At 45.9% G+C, this 23169-nt stretch overlaps 1 protein-coding gene across 1 annotated transcript in view; it reads left to right on the forward strand.

Annotated features, from left to right (window-relative positions):
* Positions 1–23169, forward strand: part of LOC139385889 (IQCJ-SCHIP1 readthrough transcript protein-like) — a 355614-nt gene that overhangs the window by 16272 nt on the left and 316173 nt on the right. Inside the window, exon 5 of the mRNA XM_071131174.1 lies at positions 2703–2850. Within this exon, the coding sequence (XP_070987275.1) occupies positions 2703–2850 (148 nt within the window). The remainder of the gene's footprint in view (positions 1–2702; positions 2851–23169) is intronic.

The following is a 23169-nucleotide window of genomic DNA, read 5'->3' on the forward strand; positions in this document are numbered from 1 at the left end:
TTTTGTTACGTTACAGCCTTATTCTAAAATGGATTAAATAATTTTTTCCCCATCATCAATCTACACACAATTACCCATAATGACAAAGCAAAAACACATTTTTAGAAATGTTTGCTAATTTATAAACGAAAAACCTGAAATATCACATTTTACGTAAGTATTCTGACCCTTTACTCAGTACTTTGTTGAAGCACCTTTGGAAGCGAATCCAGCCTCGAGTCTTCTTGGGTTTGATGCAACAGGCTTGCCACACCTGTATTTGGGGAGTTTTCCCACTCTTCTCTACAGATCCTCTCAAGCTCTGTCATGTTGGATGGGGAGTTGCTGCACAGCTATTGTCAGGTCTCTCCAGTGATGTTTAAACAGGTTTAATTCGGGGCTCTGGCTGGGCCACTCAACGACATTCAGAGACTTGTCCCCAAGCCACTCCTGCTTTGTCTTGGCTGTGTGCTTAGGGTCGTTGTCCTATTGGAAGGTGAACCTTTGCCCCAGTCTGAGGTCCTGAGAGCACTGGTGCAGGTTTTCATCAAGGATCTCTCTGTACTTTGCTCTGTTCGTCTTTGCTTCAATCCTGACTAGTCTCCCAGTCCATGCCACTGAAAAACATCCTCACAGCATGATTCTGCCACCAGCATGCTTCACCGTAAGGATTTTGCCAGGTTTACTCCAGATGTGACACTTAGCATTCAGGCTAAAGAGTTCAATCTTGGTTTCATCAGACTAGAGAATCTTGTTTCTCATGGTCTGAGAGTCTTTTGGTGACTTTTGGCAAAGTCCAAGCAGGCTGTCATGTGCCTTTTACTGAGGAATGGCTTCTGCCTGGCCACTCTATAATAAGGCCTGATTGGTGGAGAGAGATGGTTGTCCATCTGGAATGTTCTCCCATCTCCACAGAAGAACTCTAGAGCCCTGTCAGAGTGACCGTCGGGTTCTTGGTCACCTCCCTGACCTTGCAAGGCCCTTCTCCCCCGATTGCTCAGTTTGACCGGGCGTCAAGCTCTAGGAAGAGTCTTGGTGGTTCCAAACTTCTTCCATTTAAGAATGATGGAGGCCAGTGTGTTCTTAGGGACCTTCAATGCTGCAGAAATGTTTTGGTACCCAGATCTGTGCCTTGACACAATCCTGTCTCGGAGCTCTACAGACAATTCCTTCGACCTCATGGCTTGGGTTTTGCTCTGACATGCACTGTCAAATGTGGGACCTTGGATAGGCAAGTGTGTGTCTTTTGTTAGGTTCTGACAAACAGAGTGAAAAACTAACGGAAAACTAGTCAAAGCTAGTTGATTCACCCAATGGGTCAAACAGCTGCAAAGACATGTTTACACAAGCACATATATTTATATATTGCTGAGTATCCTGAGTATCCTCCTTTCACATCTGGACAGCCAATATACCTCTGTTGCTAGACAGGACTTTACTGAGGCCTGTTCATCCTCACTTCATCTAACCTGACCTCGGCCCAAATTCCTCACTCCCCATCAACTCACGGCTGTCCTACCTTATCTGTTGACTGGAACCAGACCGTGGCCCTTCTCCTCTTCATAGGATACCTGAGATTTAACAATAACATGTGTCGTGGAAATTTCCTCTATTTACCAAATCATGAGAGCAAACCACACACAAGTCAGAGTTAGTTATCAAAGTCCATCTTTAATTATATGAGCTCTATCACAACCCTGTGACTCTCAGATCAATTCAGTGTCTATCAATTAATTCTCTGAGAGTTCCTTACACATTGCAGCTGAGATCCTTTAATAACAAAAAACACACATAGTCAGACAGCATAGACATAATAAATCGTTCAGCTTTGTCTCCTAAACTATGTTATTTTCTCAAACTCAGAACCATAAACCAATCCTCCATATCAACAGGCATATATCAAATACATCCTATCTTGACAAGATCACAGAGACACACTGACAAGCACACAGACATTGTGGAGCCAAGAGATACACGCTTGACCTCTCTACTCTCTCCGGCCCAAACAACTTAGTCTTGACAGAGAACAGATACTGCAACCCCGCCACAGTATTATACAAAAACAACATCCTGATGAGAAGTAACTTACAAATATATGATGAACACTAAAACATCTTACCTATGTTACCAACCAATTCTGATTATTCCCCAACACGTGTTCTTCCTGCACTCTCCTTTCTCACTCAGTAGATTACCCTCAGTTCTAATATGGTAACATAACATATTTCATATTTCAAGTTTAGAAGTTAGTACACAACACTTTCCAAATCACCATTAATGTACCACAGGTGGACTCCAAACAAGTTGTAGAAACATCTCAAGGATAATCAATGGAAACAGGATGCACCTGAGCTCAATTTTGAGTCTTATAGCAAAGGGTCTGAATACTTAAGTAAACAAGGTATTTCTGATTTTAATTTGAATAAATGTGTACACATTTCTAAAAACATGTTTTCGCTTTGTCATTATGGGGTATTGTGTTGAGATTGCTGAGTTTTTAATTTTATTTAATCCATTTTAGAATAAAACTATAACGTAACAAAATGTGGAAAAAGTCAAAGGGTCTGAATACTTTCCGAAGGCACTTTATAATGATACTGATATTGTGGTCTGTACAGTTTCATTTCAATTAAAAAAACAACAGCACAGGCAATCTCAAATTTCAGTTCCAGATCTGACCTTTCCTTATGTGTAATTTATATATTTCTTGTTTTTCTACCCAGAATTCAGCGTGCCTGGCGTGCCACCCTTTACCGCAGAGAGAGCTGGCAGGGGGACTGTGAGAACCGTACACATCATCAGTGTGGGACGGAGTCGCTGGAGTCCTACCAGACGGCTGTGATGGATGAGTTTGGCCAGGACCTCTCTCTGGTAAGACCAAGAGATTCTGGTGGTATGAATAAGCAAGGTCGGTTGAGCTTTCTCTGAAAACTATCTTGCGTGGGCAGCAGAGCTTGGTGGCATAAGTCCTAATGGAGGAAAAAAACAGATGGATGGATGGATGGATGGATGAAGAGGAAATGTATTTACCTCTCTCAGCAAACTAACTGTTGAGGGCCTCAGCTGTTGGTGGCATGAGGAAAAGGAGGGTGGATGGATGGAGGGAATAAAGATGATGTCTGGGGCACGACGGGGGTGGTGGCGGAGGGGGATGTGATGAGTGTTGGCGAGGTGCCCAGATCCTTAATTAGACGTTAATTAGGTGAATTTGCAAAGTTGCTTGATTGATTAATAAAGTGCCTCTGCTCTTGTCCTCGCCCCTCTCACCCCCTCCCTCCCCACTCAACCCCAGAGAGTGTGGAGGGGAGATAAACAGTGCTCACAGGGCATGGCAAGAAAGCAACAGGCAGGGAGGAAAAACGACATCAGGGGCTGCAGATCAACAGAGGAAAACAGGAGGAAGGAATAAAGAAAAAAGGGTAGGCAGTGATAGAGGGACTGTCATGGAAACAAACACATGAACAATAGAGTGCTTTTGAAGATAGGAGGGTAGAGAGAAGGGCTGAGAAGGTGAAATACCTAATATACTATTCGGAAAGAGGGAAGGGGATAGAGGGAGCCACATGTTAGATATACTGTAGATGGACATACAGATGGACAGAAATACTGTCCAGAAATGACCTCAATCACCAGGGAGGGGCACACTTCCCCACACCTTTGATTGTGAAAGTTATTGAGACCGTTTGTTTGCCTGAAACTAAGGGAAGAAAGTCTCTTTCTGCTGGGCTAGCACAGAAGTGTTGTTGTCATTTGTCCTGTTATTTCTGCTTGGCTAGAGATGGTACACAACAATAATTAGTCTGCAACTGTCCACACACCTACACACACAATGTGAGTTTGTGGGTGTGCGTGAGCGTGTGTGTGTGTGTGTCCTATGAGATAGTGTGAGGCAGCAGATGGGCCGTGTCTCCTGTTGGAGGCTTTCAGTAGGGTTGGAGGTGTTGTGTTGTTCTAGTCTGTTTGTTCTGGATGAGGAGGTTTGTTCTTCATTAGTACACAAGCAGATGCAATATAACACCCCTTCATTAGAGAGAGGTAGAACAACTGTACCTGAATAATGACACAACCACTTTCTCTCTACGGCTCTGTTCCTCCATGGCTGTTTGGGGGGTGGGGATCCCTGTCTGTGTCTTTCTCTCTACGGCTCTGTTCCTCCATGGCTGTTTGGGGGGTGGGGATCCCTGTCTGTGTCTTTCTCTCTACGGCTCTGTTCCTCCATGGCTGTTTGGGGGGTGGGGATCCCTGTCTGTGTCTTTCTCTCTACGGCTCTGTTCCTCCATGGCTGTTTGGGGGGTGGGGATCCCTGTCTGTGTCTTTCTCTCTACGGCTCTGTTCCTCCATGGCTGTTTGGGGGGTGGGGATCCCTGTCTGTGTCTTTCTCTCTACGGCTCTGTTCCTCCATGGCTGTTTGGGGGGTGGGGATCCCTGTCTGTGTCTTTCTCTCTACGGCTCTGTTCCTCCATGGCTGTTTGGGGGGTGGTTTTCCCTGTCTGTGTCTTTCTCTCTACGGCTCTGTTCCTCCATGGCTGTTTGGAGGGTGGGGATCCCTGTCTGTGTCTTTCTCTCTACGGCTCTGTTCCTCCATGGCTGTTTGGGGGGTGGGGATCCCTGTCTGTGTCTTTCTCTCTACGGCTCTGTTCCTCCATGGCTGTTTGGGGGGTGGGGATCCCTGTCTGTGTCTTTCTCTCTACGGCTCTGTTCCTCCATGGCTGTTTGGGGGGTGGGGATCCCTGTCTGTGTCTTTCTCCCTACGGCTCTGTTCCTCCATGGTTGTTCCCTCCCTCCCTCAATCCCCTCCTGCTATACCTCACCTTCTCCACTTCTCCACTCTCTGTATGGTGCCTGTGATGCTATCTCAAAGACACATCCATCACCGAGAGGCCAACACTGCATTGTGTGTGAGTGTGTGTGTGTTTATATGCACCCTGAGCCCTAAGGGACCTTGCCACTGGCCTGGAGAGAAGAGGATGTGAAGGTATGGGTTCTAACATACATAATGCATTATACAGTACATGGAGCAGTGATCCAGAAGAACACACGTATTGATACAAACCCAGTCAGGTCCAAATAGAACTACAGAAATACACTAGATACTGTAGATACTATCGAGAAACTCAAGCATAAAACACCAATAGCAACTGTAGTTCATTATCATAATAGGCACACCTAGACACATGCTGATTCTCAGAACCTTGGCTTTTGGAGATGTCAAGGTTTCTCCTCTTTATCTATATACTGTATTGGTGTGTGTAGTGTGCACACTCACCCCTTCCCCTATGTATTATTTACAGCCCAAACGGGGCCAGGTCTGTCTAGCTGATAGTAAATCAATGGGATTACGATGGAGATGCTGCTGTGATGGTTAGCCTATAGGCTCCACCTATAAGAGATCACCCTCTCTGACATACGCACACACACACACACACACATGCACACACACACTCAGATAAAATAAAGTTAGAAATAAAGTGAGACGCTTTTATGGGCTGGGTTGATTTGAGTTATAATCAGCATGGGGATTTTTACACACTCAAAATGTGACATTACTGACAATGTCACAATGTCTGCAGTGTCTGTAAAAAGCTGCTGCTGTGTGTGTGTGTGTGTGTGTGTGTGTGTGTGTGTGTGTGTGTGTGTGTGTGTGTGTGTGTGTGTGTGTGTGTGTGTGTGTGTGTGTGTGTGTGTGTGTGTGTGTGTGTGTGTGTGTGTGTGGAGAGCGGCGAGAGCAGAGTTCAATGCCTGTCGCCAAGGCATGTTCGGTCATGTTTTTTCACGGTGGAGAGGTGTTTGAGTAAGCATTCCCTGGAGTACGTGTGGGAGATCACGCTCTCGTCTTTCAGACCCCAGTGTCTAAGTGATGGCTTATTTTCCTCTCCTTCCTGTCATCCATCGCTCTTCAACACACACACTCACACACACACACACACACACACACACACACACACACACACACACACACACACACACACACACACACACACCTTAGACTCCCATCTCTGCAGACAGACACAAACAGATTACTAGTTCAATAGGTGTCAGTTGAAGGCACATTTTAAAGGAAGAGTAAGTTATTTCAGAAGCTAGCAGATTCATTACTTACCAACAACGGGTGTAAATCCCGATAAACTACATCCCATTTTGAAGTTGACTTTCCTTGCTTTGTCTAACCACACTATCATGAATATAGAAAATACTTTTTATGGGTCAGAGTGCAGTATTCATTTAATTTAATAGCACAAACGTTTGCTATCAAATTTCTCTCATTTTACCTGGGTCCTGCCCAGGCAACTGCATGGGGGTTACCTAGCAACACATGCCTCGGAGGGAGGCAATTCCCATTATTCAATGCTATGTTCGGACCGAAAAGCTAGCGCGGCAGATAAAATGGCTTGGAAATAAATATATTTCAGCTAATAGGGAGAGGTACTGTATCTAACTAAATAACTACATGATGGCATTCACTAATCATAAACTGTTTACATATAACAGACATGTGGGTACATTTGTGAACAAAATTCTAACTTTCTCAACCTTTAAATGAATGTATATTCCGCTGGTCTGGAGTAGGCATCGATCCAGGCTAACTAGTTTAAGGCCAGGCACCACAGGCTGAAATGACATCACAGCATCTACCTATCAGTTTTGAGATTTGTTGGTATTTTGGTCCATTAATATGTTCTAAAAATATACATAAAAATGTTAAAAACTTGATGAAAATGTATATTTTCTTTAGTTTATCATAGCCTACTACCCTTATTAAACTGTTTAATGAATTTTAAGCACTTTAAAATTGAATCAAAGCTCCCTATTGAATTATACATATGTTAAAAGCCCATTTCATAGAGAATGTTACAAACTGGACTATACTGTATTTAGTAACTTACTTTGAGGAGATGGTGATTGTGTTTATGTAGGCTTTTGGTGTCTAAATAAGCATTTGGTAGTCTAATTTCAGTGTACTTGCCTTTAACTGCCATTCCCATAAGTCAGACTCTTCCCACATGCCAACAAATGTTTTCTCAGCTTCAGAAGCATCTGCATTTACCACATTGTGTGCGGGTATTCTTAGATATATTCTCCAGACTAGCCCAGAGGGAATTGTTGATATGTTGTCCATTTTGTATTCTAGAAAGCATTTTATTTGGGAAAAATAAAACCAAAAATGCATTTTACATACATGTCTTTACTATTTATCCACAATCTGCTCTGGACAAGTCCGGTCCTGGAGTGTCTTAACAAAACATTTAAACGGACTTCATCCAATCCAACTCAATCCAACTCAATTATATTTGTGTCTACATTCAACTGGTAAAAGTTGATTGTGATTAAGAGAAAAACAATTCCCTATTAGGGTGTGGTCCCTGGGCCTTAATAGCCACGCACCACAGGCACCACAGGCACCACTAGCTCACTGGGCTGTTTCTCACGTTTGCATCCTTTGAAGGAAACGAGATGGTGCACATCAAGTGAAGACGCACATACAGACATTTGTGAACACACGCTCATGCACGCGCACACATACACACTCATAAGGTCTATAAAGTGATGCTTCAAATTAGCCATTGATTTTGTGAGAAACCGTTGAGGGTAGCTGGGAGATTTATCATGAGCATATGGTAGCGCGAGCAGAGGGGTCATATTTCTCAGGGAAAGGAGGAGGAACAGATGGGAAAGGGGATGGAGGCAGGAGGTCAGAGTGCTGGTATGATATGGAGGATATGTGTGATTATCAGTCTAATAATAAATCTGCATTAGAGGCTCTGGGGTCCTGACGTAGAGGTAGAGATGAACAGGAGTGTATGTGTGTGTGTGTGTGTGTGTGTGTGTGTGTGTGTGTGTGTGTGTGTGTGTGTGTGTGTGTGTGTGTGTGTGTGTGTGTGTGGGCGTGGTTCATGTTGGGACTCAGACTGAAACAGAGACAACATTTAGTTGTTTTTAAGCTAATTTCCTGCAATACTACACATTTTGCCATGGGGTGGAGAGAAAAGGTTTCAGTATTAAAGCAAATTTACTGTAATTCGATACAAGGCTTATGCCGTGTTCTTATGCTATCTGAGTGACTCAAACATAACAAAATCAATCGGGGCCCCATGCTATGGCATTTTTGGAATTTTAGATTCTCTCTGACTGTTTCTCTCAAATGTTATTTTGGTGATTGCTAGTTCTCAAAGATGATCTTATTAAAAAATAAATATATGTCCATTATCTTTTCTACATACTCTATATCTGCTTTTAATCGTTTATGTTTGGGGGGAGGGTGGCAATGCTGCTAATTGAATATAGGGGAAAGACTGGTGGTAGAAAGTAAGGAGGGATAAGAGAGGGAAAAGAGAGTAGGGAAGAGAAGAGGATGAGATGGAGCTGAAGACGGTCACTTTTCTACAATGTTAAAGGGCAACCCCACCACATTTCAACCTCATATTCATTATATCCAGTACCAAACCAGTGTCGACACACTGTATGTGACAACTGCTTGTTTCTATGATCTGTGGTTAGAAAGAGAAGGAGAAAAAAAATGCTTCTCTGTGGCATCACACGGTAGAAACAAAACATAGAACGGTGATTTTCAAAACCTGCAAAGAGTTTCTAACCAGAGGGAGGGTCTTTCCTTGCTTCCCACATCACCGTGAATCTCATAGTGTTTGAAAATCACTGTTTTTAAAATGTTTTCACTTTTGATGATCCAGTCAGGCAGAATGTTTTCACTTTATACACTTTCTACAAAATGTAGAAATGCACCGTTTTCACATGTGTAGACACTTTCATTGTGCTGGAGATAAAAATTAGGTTGAAAAGTGGTGGAATTGCCTTTTAATGGAGTGATTGTGTGTAGATTTAGCAGAACCGCTCTATACTGGATCCTATATTGAATGAAAGTGGATGCTGTGCTTTAGGGCCGCCTTCACCATCCTTTGATTGGATATTGTGGTTTACCGCAGCCTGTGTTTTGATTGGATGCTGTGCTTTACTACAGGCTATTGGAGGTTTTAATTTGGTTGTTTAGGAATAGGAAGCACTACTCCCTTAGCTCCTATTACCAACACACTCATAAACCAGCAATGGTACGCACCCACGCACGTTCGTATGCACGCTCTCACAAACACACACACACACACACACACACACACACACACACACTCACACTCACACACACACAGGGGTTTTCCCCTGTTTAGCCCGTCTCCAGGTCAGATCCACTGACACACCAGAGAATCATCTTCCATGGGAGGGTGTGCAGTGAAAGAGAGAGAGATGCTCTGGAGGAGTATACTGTCTCTCCCTTCTGATCTCCTCTTCCTTACTACTGTATGTTTCCCCTCTCTTCCTCTCCCTCTCCTATTCACTCCCTCCCCTCCTCCCTCATCATCCTGCCATTACTGTCCATTAACCAAATCACAGAGACGGTCCTCTCTCTCTCTGAGTGAGTGAGTGAGTGAGTGAGTGAGTGAGAGAGAGAGAGAGAGAGATATAGAGAGAGAGAGAGAGAGAGAGAGAGAGAGAGAGAGAGAGACTGCCCTGTATTAGAGGATACAGAGCAGGCAGAGGGAAGAGGCCTTTGGAGGACTGAAACCCCAGAGTTGAGAAATGAGGGAGATCTTCCCAAAGAGGAGAATAAAGAATAAGTCAATCTCCTTTTTGAGAGCAGTTTAAGCAGGGAGGGGTACCTCTAAATGACTAAAATAACAAAAGAAAGTAGGCCCTTCCCTTCAATCTTGTGAATTTATGGTTGTAGGACATGTTTATCTCATCCAATCTTCAGTGGCACGGACCGCCCCTCTCCAAAGAAATTATGTAACCTTTGACCCCTCACCTTCCTGATGACCCCAACGCAACACATCCTCTATAAAGCATATAAGATTACAGTAGCCCTCAGGGCTGCGGAATGGTCTGTCCCCTACTATAACCCTGACAGTGGCACTGCAGGCTGCAGGCTAAGACACTCTCTCTCTCTCTGCACTCTCTGACATAGAACTATTATAGTGTTTATTATGCATCAGTCTGTACCTTCAGAACATTTTTTGGAGCTGTCCCATTGAAATAGAATGAGTAGACATATGCAGTCGTTCTTTTCTCTCGCTCTCACTCTCTCTTACTCTCTCTGTCTCTGTCTCTCTCCAATATTTTACAGCGATACCTATATTCAGCCATTTAGCCTCGATTAGGCCCATCCATAGAAAATGATTGTCTCTATCGACCATTAGCGTGCCAGGAGGTGGGAGGCAATGAGCCAATCATTGCCTGTTTAACGGGGGGTAGGGGTAAAGAATGTCATAACAAGTCTCTGGTAATGGACGTCTAATTAGGCAGTGTTGTAATATAGGAGGTGGAGTTGATGGATGCATCTAATAAACACATTTTCTTGTCATCTAGAGACATTTTTACAAACAGACGCTCACACACACTTTAAGATGCTAATGATACCAATGATTTAGCGTGCTAATTAATGTTTAAGTTGTTGGTCTTTGGGCCTCCCAAATGGTGCTACGGTCTAAGACACTGCATTGCAGTGCTCAAGGCGTCACTACAGACCCGGGTTGGATCCCAGGCTGTGTCACAACTTGGAGTCCCATAGGGCAGCGCACAATTGGCCCAGAGTCGTCTGGGTTAGGGGAGGGTTTGGCCGGGGGACCTTTACTTTGCTCATTTCGCTCGATTGACGCCTTTTTGTGGGCCAGGCGCCTGCAGGCTGACTTTAGTCGTCAGTTGAACGGTGTTTCCTCCGACACAACGGTGCGGTTTCCAGGTGAAGCGTGCGGGTGTTAAGTGTGGTTTGGCGTGTCTTGTTTCGGAGGACTCATGACTCGACCTTCGCCTGTCCTGAGCCCGTTGGGGAGTTGCAGCAATGAGACAAGATCGAAATTGAGTATAATTTTTTTTTTAAATGCAATGTGTTGGTCTTGGTTTCTTTCAGGCCAGGTCTCTGTTGCTTCCTCTCAGATCGATCAGGCAGGTTTCTGTTCAGTTTGGAGATACAGGTCAAACTACTTTAAAGAGCGACTGCCTTTAAAAAGCATGTGGCAACGATATGAGTCAGAAACAGTTGTTCTGGTGTTGAGACTGACTACAAAGTGTAAGTAAGATCATTGTTTTCATAAAGTCAGTCTCGTATTAAACTGAGTTTGGAACATCCGTGAGTGTCAGGACACATGGCGAGACCCAGATGCAGACACAGGAGGCAGATGTCAGGACACATGGCGAGACCCAGATGCAGGCACAGGAGGCAGATGTCAGGACACATGGCGAGACCCAGATGCAGACACAGGAGGCAGATGTCAGGACACATGGCGAGACCCAGATGCAGACACAGGAGGCAGATGTCAGGACACATGGCGAGACCCAGATGCAGACACAGGAGGCAGATGTCAGGACACATGGCGAGACCCAGATGCAGACACAGGAGGCAGATGTCAGGACACATGGCGAGACCCAGATGCAGACACAGGAGGCAGATGTCAGGACACATGGTGAGACCCAGATGCAGACACAGGAGGCAGATGTCAGGACACATGGCGAGACCCAGATGCAGACACAGGAGGCAGATGTCAGGACACATGGCGAGACCCAGATGCAGACACAGGAGGCAGATGTCAGGACACATGGCGAGACCCAGATGCAGACACAGGAGGCAGATGGTTGGAGTTTAAGATGTTTAATAAAGCCAAAGGGAATAGGCAAGAGAATGGTCGTGGACAGGCAAAAGGTCAAAACCAGTTCAGAGTTCAGGAGGTACAGAGTAGCAGAAAGGCTTGTGGTCAAGGCAGGCAGAATGGTCAGGCAGGTGTGTACAGAGTCCAAAACAGGCAAGGATCAAAACCAGGAGCACTAGAAACATGAGAATAGTAAAGGCAGGAGTATGGGAAACCGCTGATTGACTTGGAACACACAAGACGAACTGGCACAGAGAGACAAGAAACACAGGGATAAATACACTGGGGAAAACAAGCAACACCTGGAGGGGGTGGAGACAATAACGAGGGCAGGTGAAACTGATCAGGGGGTGACAGTGAGTCACAACGGGTAAATGAAGGTTGGGTTTTAATTTGACAATGTCCATTTTCCCACTAACGTGGGGTAAGCGGCTCGGTGATTGCTCTCTATCCAATAGCATAGACAATGAGATAGACCTGGCCAGCAGCTTCAACTTTGTTTACTTAAGAGAACAAATCACACATTTGTTTACTTGAGAAATACTGCACCAAACATCTTAGTTAGATGTAAAACATCCTTGCCAAAAACGTCAACATTTCTTACAGATTTCTTGAGTTCTCTTAGATTCATTCTGGGGATTTTGAGGACATAAAATAGGCTTCCGTGTCTACAGTGTCTCATTAGGGACAAACATCATTAACCAAACAACGAATCGGTCAGGAAACACCCCTCCAAGACTGAAATCTTGTTTTTCTAATGAGAAACACACGTGCCAATCGGTGTATTCAGTGGTTCTTTCGTAGACATTGTGTAGGTTAGCTCTATGTGTGTGTGACCTTGTGTCTAAAAGTTAATTGGTGTGTGAAGGGGGATTTGCTGCTCTTTGAGTTTGTGTATTCTGTGTGTTTCTACCTCTCCAAGGCTCAGAGGGGAACGTGATCATCTCAGGGTGTGTGTGTCTGTGCGTGTGTGTGTGTGTACTCTAGCAGATAGGGAGGTAAACTATACCACAGAAAGCCCTAGAGAAAGCATGCGAGGGAATCTCTCCGGCTCTCACACAAGCCCATTTGATCAAGCACATCCACCCATTCTTTCTCTTCTTTTTGATGTATGAACAAGGGATGAAACATAAGAGAGGTCATCCTCTTGTTTGCTATCTTCACCCTCCAAAGGAAAAAGGAGAAATGAGAGATGAATTGGTGGAGAGAGAAGAGACATAGGAAACCATTTCTGATCACACTATGGACAGCCTACAAGCATCTAAATGTGTGTTTGTAGTTGTGTGTGTGTACACGTGTGAGTGTGTGTGTATGTAGTTGTAATTGTGTGTTGAGGAATGTCTTATTAGCCAAGAGGAATCCCATTGCTTTGAAGCCACTGTGAGATGAGGATATGTGGGGTGAAGTAGATAACATGGAAACACACTTACTGTATACTGGTGTGTTTAGGAATTCAATTTGTGTGTATTTTCTTCCTGATGTACAGTATGTGTTTAAAGTGGAACTGACAGCGTATTAGCAACATGAAATCTTATAAAAAAAATATGTTCCTATACACCCCTGGGCGAGCACTTAGATATGGTCATTTTCCTGTTTTCATAAATTCATTGAATGTTTGGGAATGTCATATAGTAAGCCATTTGTGAAAATTCTATAGCAATATAGATTGGGAAAGCGGCCGTGCGTTTGGACAATTAATAGATAATGCACTATTGAAAACGTGTCAGTCTTGTCCAGGAAAGGACTCAACATAGACAGGTGCGCCATAGCCAATCAGAGCTACAGTAGGCCTAAATGCAAATTAAATCTGAAGAACATGCACATCCAAGTACTCTTTGCAGGTGATGGAGTTATAGGTGAGTTCAAATCAAATCAAATTGTATTGGTCACATACACGTTTAGCAGATGTTATTGCGGGTGTAGCGAAATGCTTGTGCTTCTAGTTCCGACAGTGCAGCAATATCTAAGATGTAATCTAACAATTCCACAACAACTACCTAATACACACACAAGTAAAGGCATGGACTAAGAATATGTATATATAAATATATGGATGAGCAATGACCGAGCGACATAGATAAGATGCAATAGATGGTATAAAATACTGTATATACATCTGGTATGAGTAATGCAAGATATTTAAACATCATTATTAAAGTGGCATTAATAAAGTGACTAGTGATCCATTTGTTAGAGTGGGCAATGCTTTCAAGTCTGTATGTAGGCAGCAGCCTCTCTGTGTTAATGATGGCTGTTTAACAGTCTGATGGCCTTGAGATAGAAGCTATTTTTCAGTCTCTCGGTCCCAGCTTTGATGCACCTGTATTATATATTATAATTCATGAAAAATAAAAAGGAAAATCCTGCACACTGCTGCTCATGCTCCCAAGTGATTTTATTACAATAACATTTCAAACCTCTTAATCAGGCATCCATATCCCAGATGGGAGTGGAAGGTCCTATATCTGAAGGCAGAGCTCAGTAACATCACTTCCTGAAACAAGAAGTAAAAATGTATAATATTGGTTCACAATATCAACATTGTAACACACTAGGCGTAGTGGGTGTGTAGTCAGGTGCAGGAGGCAGAAAGTTCAGAATAGCGCTTTATTACGCACAGGGAAAAAGTAGTACTCTCCACGAAACTGGGCGTAATAAAACAAATGCCCAAAACAGGTAACTAAACAACACGCACTACCACCCATCAACACAGTGGGAAAAATAATCAAGCCCGCACAAAGAGCAGGTGGGCCTACCGGCTTAAATAGCCCAACTCAAAATCTTAACAAGAAACAGGTGAAACAAATCAGACAAAACCAACAGAAAAGGGAAAAGGGATCGGTGGCAGCTAGTAGGCCGTTCGGTAGGAGTTGTGACAGTACCCCCCCCCCCCCCCCAGGACCGGCTGGTAGCCCAACACGCATTGAAATGGAGACATGTTCGTGGAGGAGTGGCAGAGTGAGTTCTGGGCCAACTCCGCCCATGGTATGTACCTTGACCACTTTCCTGGCCGGTCCTGGCAATACGACCGCAGAAACCTACCCACCTCCTGGTTCACTCTCTCCACATGCCCATTACTCTCGGGGTGATAACAAGAGGTCAAGCTGACCGAGACCCCAGATGCTCCATAAACGCCCTCCACACACGGGACGTGAATTGGGGACCCCGATCAGAGACGATGTCCTCCGGCACCCCGTAGTGCCGGAAGACATGGGTAAATAGAGCCTCCAGAGTCTGTAGGGCCGTAGGGAGACCGGCCAACGGGAGGAGACGGCAGGACTTAGAAAACAACAACCAGAACCGTGGTGTTCCCCTGAGATGGGGGAAGATCGGTAAGGAAGTCCACCGACAGGTGAGACCATGGCCGTTGTGGAACGGGGAGGGGCTGTATCTTCCCTCTAGGAGGGTGCCTAGGATCCTTACTCTGGGTGCACACCGAACAGGAAGAGACATAAAACCTCACGTCCTTAACCAAGGTGGACCACCAGTACTTCCCCCTAAGACCCCGCACTGTCCTCGCCACACCAGGATGACCCGAAGTGGGTAGTGTGTGCGCCCACCGAATCAATTGATCACGAACACCAAGCGCCACGTACTTGCGACCTGTAGGACATTGTGGAGGTGCAGGTTCCACCTGTAACGTCCGCTCAATGTCCGTGTCCACCTCCTAAACCACCGGTGCCACCAGCCTAGAGGCTGGAGGATGGGAGTAGGGTCGATGGGCCAATCCTCCGTGTCCTAGAGACGGGACAGCGCGTCAGCCTTAGTGTTCAGGGAGCCTGGTCTATATGAGATGGTGAACCTAAATCGGGTGAAGAACACCCACCTTGCCTGACGCGGATTCAGTCTCCTAGCTGCCCGGATATACTCTAGATTCCGGTGGTCAGTCCAGATAAGAAAAGGGTGCTTAGCCCCCTCAAGCCAGTGTCTCCACACCTTCAGGGCCTTTACCACAGCCAACAACTCCCGGTCCCCCACATCATAGTTACGCTCCGCCGGACCGAGCTTCTTCGAAAAGAAAGCGCAGGGGAGGAGTTTCGGTGGCGTACCCGAATGCTGTGATAGCACGGCACCCACCCTAGCCTTGGACGCATCCACCTCCACTATGAACGCTAAAGAGGGGTCCGGGTGCGCCAACACGGGCGCATCTGGGAACAGCGCCTTCAAACGATTGAAGGCTCTGTCAGCCTCTGCCAACCACCGCAAACTCACCGCCCCCCCCCCCCCCCCCCCCCCTTCAGCAGTGAGGTAATGGGGGCCGCTACCTGGCCAAAACCTCCGGTAGTAATTGGCAAACCCCAAAAACCGCTGCACTTCCTTCACCGTGGTTGGAGTCGGCCAATTACGTACGGTCTTAACGCGGTCACACTCCATCACCACCCCCGAGGTGGAAATGCGATAACCCAGGAAGGAGATGGCTAGTTTGGAGAACACACACTTCTCAGCCTTGACGTATAGGTCATGCCCCAGCAGTCTCCCAAGCACCGTGCGCACCAGAGACACATGCTCGGCGCGTGTGGCGGAATAGATCAGGATATCATCGATATATACAACCACGCCCTATATATATATATATATATATATATATATATATATATATATATATATACATTCAAGTGTTTTTCTTTCTTTTTTTTCGAGAATAATATAATAATAGTGAAGACATCACAACTATGAAATAACGCATATGAAATCATGAAGTAACCAAGAAAGCCATCCTTTGCCTTGATGACAGCTTTGCAGACTCCTGTCATTCTCTACCAGGAACCTGGAATGCTTTTCCAGTCTTGAAGGAGTTCCCACATATGCTGAGCACTTGTTGACTGCTTTTCCTTCACTCTGCGGTCCAACTCATCCTAAAACATCTCAATTGGGTTGAGGTTGCATGATTGTGGAGGCCAGGTCATCTGATGAAGCACTCTATCACTCTCCTTATTGGTCAAATAGCCCTTACACAGCCTGGAGGTATGTTGGGTCATTGTCCTGTTGAAAAACAAATGATAGTCCCACTAAGCGATGACAAGATGGTGTATCGCTGCAGAATGCTGTGGTAGCCATGCTGGTTAAGTGTGCCTTAAATTCTAAATCAATCACTGACAGTGTCACCAGCAAAGCACCTCCACACCATCACACCTCATCATCCATGCTTCACGGTGGGAACCACACATTTGGAGATTATGCGTTCACCTACTCTGCGTCTCACAAAGACACGGCGGTTAGAACCAAAAATCTAACATTTGGACTCATCAGACCTGAAGACAGATTTCCACTGGTCTAATGTCCATTGCTCGTGTTCCTTAGCCCAAGGAAGTTTCTTATTATTATTGGTGTCCTTTAGTAGTGGTTTCTTTGCAGCAATTTGACCATGAAGGCCTGATTCACGCAATCTTCTCTGAACAGTTGATGTTGAGATGTGTCTGTTACTTGAACTCTCTGAAGCATTTATTTGGGCTGCAATTTCTGAGGCTGGTAACTCTAATTAACTTATCCTCTCCAGCAGAGGTAACTCTGGGTCTTCCTTTCCTGTGGCGGTCCTCATGAGAGCCAGTTTCATCATAGTGCTTGATGGTTTTTACGACTGCACTTGAAGAAACTTTCAAAGTTCTTGAATTTTTCCGTATTGACTGACCTTCATGTCTTAAAGTAATGATGTACTGTCTTTATCTTTGCTTATTTGAGCTGTTCTTGCCATAATATGGAATTTGTCTTTTACCAATAGGGCAATCTTCTGTATACCACCTCTACCTTGTCACAACACAACTGATTGGCTCAAATGCATTTAAAAGGAAACAAATTCCACAAATGTACTTTTAACAAGGCACACTTGTTAATTGAAATGCATTCCAGGTGACTGCCTTATAAAGCTGGTTGAGAGAATGCCAAGAGTGTGTAAAGCTGTCATCTAGGCAAAGGTTCGCTATTTTGGAGAATCGTAAATATAAAACATATTTTGATTTGTTTAAGACTTTTTTGATTATTACATGATTCCATATGTGTTATTTCATAGTTTTGATGTCTTCACTATTATTGCACAGTGTAGAAAATAGAAAAAATAAAGAAAAACTCTTGAATGAGTAGGTGTGTCCAAACTTTTGACTGGTGCTGTCTATAGATAATATATACTGTATATATATATATACATATATATTGTGGCAGACCAGGGGGTTGGGTCAAAAAGTTTACACAGATCAGACACGGACAGAGTAGGATTAGTTCAGTTTCAAAGGTGTTTATTAAAAGAATAGTTCAAATGAAAAGAATAGGTCTCCCCATGAGACCCTCTCTGGGATACCGTGTTCTTGGCTCCGGGTCTTGCTGTATCCTGTGGGGATCAAAAACTGAACTCACACCTGTTACCACTGCAACCGTCCCCAACTATACGGGAGTCCTTTCTTCCCCCACTCTCCCCTGTGTGATGCCCTTCTGGCAGCTTTATGGGACTTGTACAGCTGGTGAGCAATCAGCCCTTGATTACTCACCAACTCCCAATCAGCCCCAATTTGTCCTGGCTGGAGAGCCCATCGAGACCTGTCACGTCCAGCAGATGGAGCCATTGCCTCGTGATGTATACTCCGTCTCACCAGGCCTCGACGAGTTTCCCACTGGTGGCTGACCTGCTGTACACCACACCCCCCGGGGAGGGGACTGTCATCAGTGCGACATATGACTCCCTTCTCGATAGGGCATCCGCGTTTCCATGCTTCGCCCCTGACCTGTGCACAACAGAAAAAGAGAAGCGTTGAAGGGACAAGAACCACCTGGTGACCCGATCATTTGTGTCCTTTCCCCTAGCCATTCAGACCAGTGGAGCATGGTCCATGACCAGGGTGAAGTGGGTACCTAATACTTGAGATTGTCTAGCGTTCACTTCACTGCTAGACACTTTCTTAACAATAGAGTACTTTTTTTCTCTAGGTATCAGCTTTCGTGTGATGCATATGATGGGGTGCTCCTCCACATCGTGTATCTGGGACAGAACAGCCCCTATTCCCGTATCACATGCATCCGTCTGGACCACCATCGGCACCTGGAAATCGGCATTACGAGAATCGGATGGGAGCACAGTGCTTCCTTCAGACGGCTGAATGCCGCTTCTGTCTTGTCCTTCCATTTCACTGTTTTCGGGAGGCGGGCCCTGGTTAGATCGGTGAGGGGAGAGCTATAGCCGCAAAGTTGGGGATAAACCGGCTATAGTATCCTGCCAGTCCCAGGAAGGACTTGACCTATGTCTTGGTGCGTGGAACGGGCCAGTCATGTACCGCGTGAACCTTCCTCTCCTGAGGCTTGACGTTCCCTCGTCCGATCAAATACCTCAGGTACTCCACCTCCTCGAACGCTAGTTTGCATTTCTTGGGGTTTGCGGTCAACCCGGCTTGTCTGAGCACGTCCAGCACACCTGGAGGCGTGTCAGTTGCTCTTCCCAACCTTGGCTGTGGATGATGATATCATCCAGATAGGCCGCTGCGTACTGCTGGTGGGGTCGAAGCACTCTGTTCATCAGTCGCTGGAATGTGAGCGGGGCTCCGTGGAGACCGAACAGGAGCACCCGGTACTGATACAATTCATCGGGTGTCGGAAACACCGTCTTCTCCCTGGAGGAGGCTGCCAACGGTACCTGCCAATATCTTTTGGTCAGGTCAAGGGTGCTGATGTACTGGGCCTTCCCCAATCGGTCGATGAGCTCATCCACCCTCAGCATGAGGTAGGCGTCGAACAAGCTTATGTTGTTCACACCCTGGAATTTACTACAGAAGCGGAGGCTACCGTCCAGTTTGGGCACCAACACGATGGGGCTGCACCATGCACTGTGGGACTCCTCAATGACCCCCATCCTCAACACTTCCTGTTTCACGGCCTTCCTTCGGGCCTCCGGAATCCGATGTGGCCTCTTTCGTACCGTTTCCCCGGGCCGGGTACGGATGTGGTGTTCAATGAGGGTCGTGCGGCCTGGCTTCTCAGAGAACACCACCGTGTTCCGATCGATGTGCTCCCTCAGCTCTTGCTTCTGGGCCGGGTTGAGGTCCTCATTGCTCGAGACCACCACTGGTACCGTTGGCCGTCCTGGGTCCCGACCATAACACGACCAAGGCTCTCCTCTCGTGCCACTTCTTCAACAGGTTCACTTGGTAAATCTGTTCGGGTTTCCGTCTCCCCGGTTGCCGTACGCGGTAATTGACAGGTCCCAGCATCTCGATCAACTCGTATGTGCCATGTTGCCAGGAACTTACCTTCGGCCATGGGGATTAAGACCAACACCATGTCTCCCACCTGGAATTCTCGGGGCTGGGCTCCCCGATTGAAGACCTGGGCTAGGGCGCGTTGGGCCTTCTCTATATGTTCCCTCACGACTGGTCATATGGTTGTCATCCGCTCCCTCATCATCTCCACGTGCTCTACCACGCTGTGTAAGGGGGTCGGTTGTGCTTCCCTCACCTCCTTGGCGAGGTCCAGTAGGCCGCGTGACCTCTTCCCGTAGAGGAGTTCAAAAGGGGAAAACCCAGTGGAGGAGGGTTACTTCTCGGATTGAGAACATTGGGTGGGGTAGTAGCTGGTCCCAGTTCTTCCCGTCCTGTTCGATGACCTTCTGCTGCATTTGAGCGTTTTATTGAAGCGCTTGACGAGTCCATCCTTCTGTGGGTGAAAGACGGAGGTCCGGATCTGCTTGATCTGCAGGAGAGCATACAACTCTTTCATTAGGCGGGACATAAACTCTGTACCTTGGTCTGTCAGGATATCGTTCGGGATGCCCACCCAGCTAAAGAGGTGGAACAGCTCCCGGGCGATTCCCTTGAATACTGCCGCCCATAGGGGAATGGCCTCGGGATACCGGGTAGCATAATCTACTATCACCAGGATGTACTGGTGTCCTCGTGCTGTTTTTACCAGGGGTCCCACTATGTCCATGGCGATGTGTTCAAAGGGCACCCTGATTATTGGCAGGGGGACCAGAGGGTTTTGGAAGTGTGCTTTCGGGACAGTGAGTTGACACTCTGGGCATCTGCAACAGTAGTCTTCCACTCCCCTCCTCATCCCGGGCCAGTGGAACCAGGCGGTGATCCGTTTCCGGGTCTTCTACATTCCCAGGTGCGCCCACAACAGGTGGGTGTGGGCCAGCTGAAGAATGGTTCCCGTGTACCGTCGGGGCAGAAACAATACCTCTCGAAGTTCCCCTTGTTGGTGCGACACCTGATACAAAAAGTTATTCTTGTTTTTGAAATGGGGGTATCGCCAGTCACTCACCCCCGGAAGTAGCTGTCCATCCACCGCTATCACTTGGGCTGCGGCGGCATTCAAGTTCGGATCCTCCCACTGGGCCGACCCAAATTGTCCCCTCAGTTGGCCCCCAGCGGTTGTCTCGACTGAAAATAATAATAGTTCAAACTCAAACTTTTTCAGCTTGTAATTGGCCGTGAAAATTGCACTGCTAAACGATGGGGAATAGTAGCCTGCTCGCCCTTCTGCAGCTTGCCTGCCAATGCATGCTTGTCCCAACCCATGTTTTGCCAACTGAATGGGAACTGTCTATCCACCATTTGATCGATGCCAAATACATTTAATTGACAACTAAGAGATGTGCATGTTAACTGTGGATAACAGTAGTTGATATTAAGCATAGGTAGCTAGCAAAATGATTGACATTTCTTGCTTGCTAACCAAATGACACCGGCTCACCGAAAAGACTCAGAATGTCAATCACTATTATTTTGACATTCCCAGCCTTAGTTACATTTGTCAGTTTTTGTCCAAAATATTGAGTCACTGAAATGGGAATTGCATCCCAAATGGGTGGGGACAGAAACTATGGACCAGGCCAGCTGGTTGCAATACATTTTGAACTACCAATAAATGTAGTGGTGAATGCTGCCAACAAATGTATTGGTGAATTCTACACAACCAGGCTTTTAAAACCTAGTTGTGTAGCTTAAACTGTGAATTTGATATTTTTGTGTGGATTTATGATTGTCTGTTTGTTACATATCTGCAAAGTAGTTAAAACGTTGTCAGTTCCACTTTAAATGGTGCAGTTAGGGTATGTTATCAATGTGTGATTCCCCCCTCCCTTTGTATCAGCTGAATCCTCTACACCCAGGGATAAAATCACTCTACTTCTATACACCATCACCTGATCGATAAAACTATCACCACCATAACCATCACCACACCTGCACCACACCTCCAGGGAACGAGAGGGGGAGGAGGGGGGGGGGGGGGGTAATAAAGATGCTACAGGATGGGAGGAATGGGAAGTATAGGAGTGAAAAGGAGAAGAGAGGCGAGAAAGGGGTGTTCAACCACTCTGGCTGGTGTCCTCATGTAGAGTCCTGACTGTCTAGCAGCTCTATGATTCCCCATTATAAAGCACTATAAAATACCTCATCGGGATGTAATGGGTACAGGGACAGGCCCAAATAGCTCTGAGAGTCTTTAGCTACTGTCTGTTTGCTTAATGGCCACTTAGAAGCTGCTGTTCTACATCAATGGGCATGATGGTCTCTCTCTCTCTCTTTCTCTCTCTCTCTCTGTTTGTGTGTGCTCGTGTGTACATGTGCATTTGTGTGTGTCCTTGCGCATGTACCCGTGTGCGTGTGTATGTGTAGTATTGTGTATGGAAGTATGATTGTTGTGTGAGTGGGTTTTTCTTTGGAGTGCAGGTACCGTATTTCCACTGACAGGGGATGACGTCATGCTGCATCTTGCTTCACTGAGTTCAAATCAAGTCACATGTTATTGGTCACATACATGTGTTTAGCAGATGTTATTGCGGGTGTAGCGAAATCCTTGTGTTTCTAGCTCCGACAGTGCAGTAATATCTAACAATTTCCCAACATGTACCCAATACACACACATCTAAGTAAGGAATGGAATTAAGAATATACAGTATCCATATATGGACGAGCGATGTCAGAGTGGCATGGACTAAGATACAGTAGAATAGTCTAGAATACACTATATACATATGAGATGAGTAATGCAAGATATGTGAACATTAGTAAAGTGACTAGTGTTCCATTTATTAAAGTAGCCAGGGATTTCAAATCTATGTATATAGGCAGTAGCCTTTACGTGCTAGTGATGGCTGTTTAGCAGTCTGATGGCCTTGAGATAGAAGCTGTTTTTCAGTCTCTCGGTCCCTGCTTTGATGCACATGTACTGACCTAGCCTTCTGGATGATAGTGGGGTGAACAGGCAGTGGCTCGGGTGGTTGTTGTTCTTGATGATCTTTTTGGCCTTCCTGTGACACCGGGTGTTGTAGGTGTCCTGGAGAGCAGGTAATTAGCCCCCGGTGATGCGTTGTGCAGACCACACCACCCTCTGGAGAACCCTGCGGTTGCGGGCGGTGCAGTTGCTGTACCAAGCTGTGATACAGCCTGACAGGATGCTCTCAATCGTGCATCTGTAAAAGTTTGTGAGAGTTTTAGGGGCCAAGCCAAATTTCTTCAGCCTCCTGACGTTGAAGAGGTGCTGTTGCGCCTTCTTCACCACACTATCTGTGTGGGTGGACCATTTCAGCTTGTCAATGACGTGTACGCCGAGGAACTTG

Source organism: Oncorhynchus clarkii, chromosome 27, assembly GCF_045791955.1.
Source record: "Oncorhynchus clarkii lewisi isolate Uvic-CL-2024 chromosome 27, UVic_Ocla_1.0, whole genome shotgun sequence".
Taxonomy (NCBI): Eukaryota; Metazoa; Chordata; class Actinopteri; order Salmoniformes; family Salmonidae; genus Oncorhynchus; species Oncorhynchus clarkii.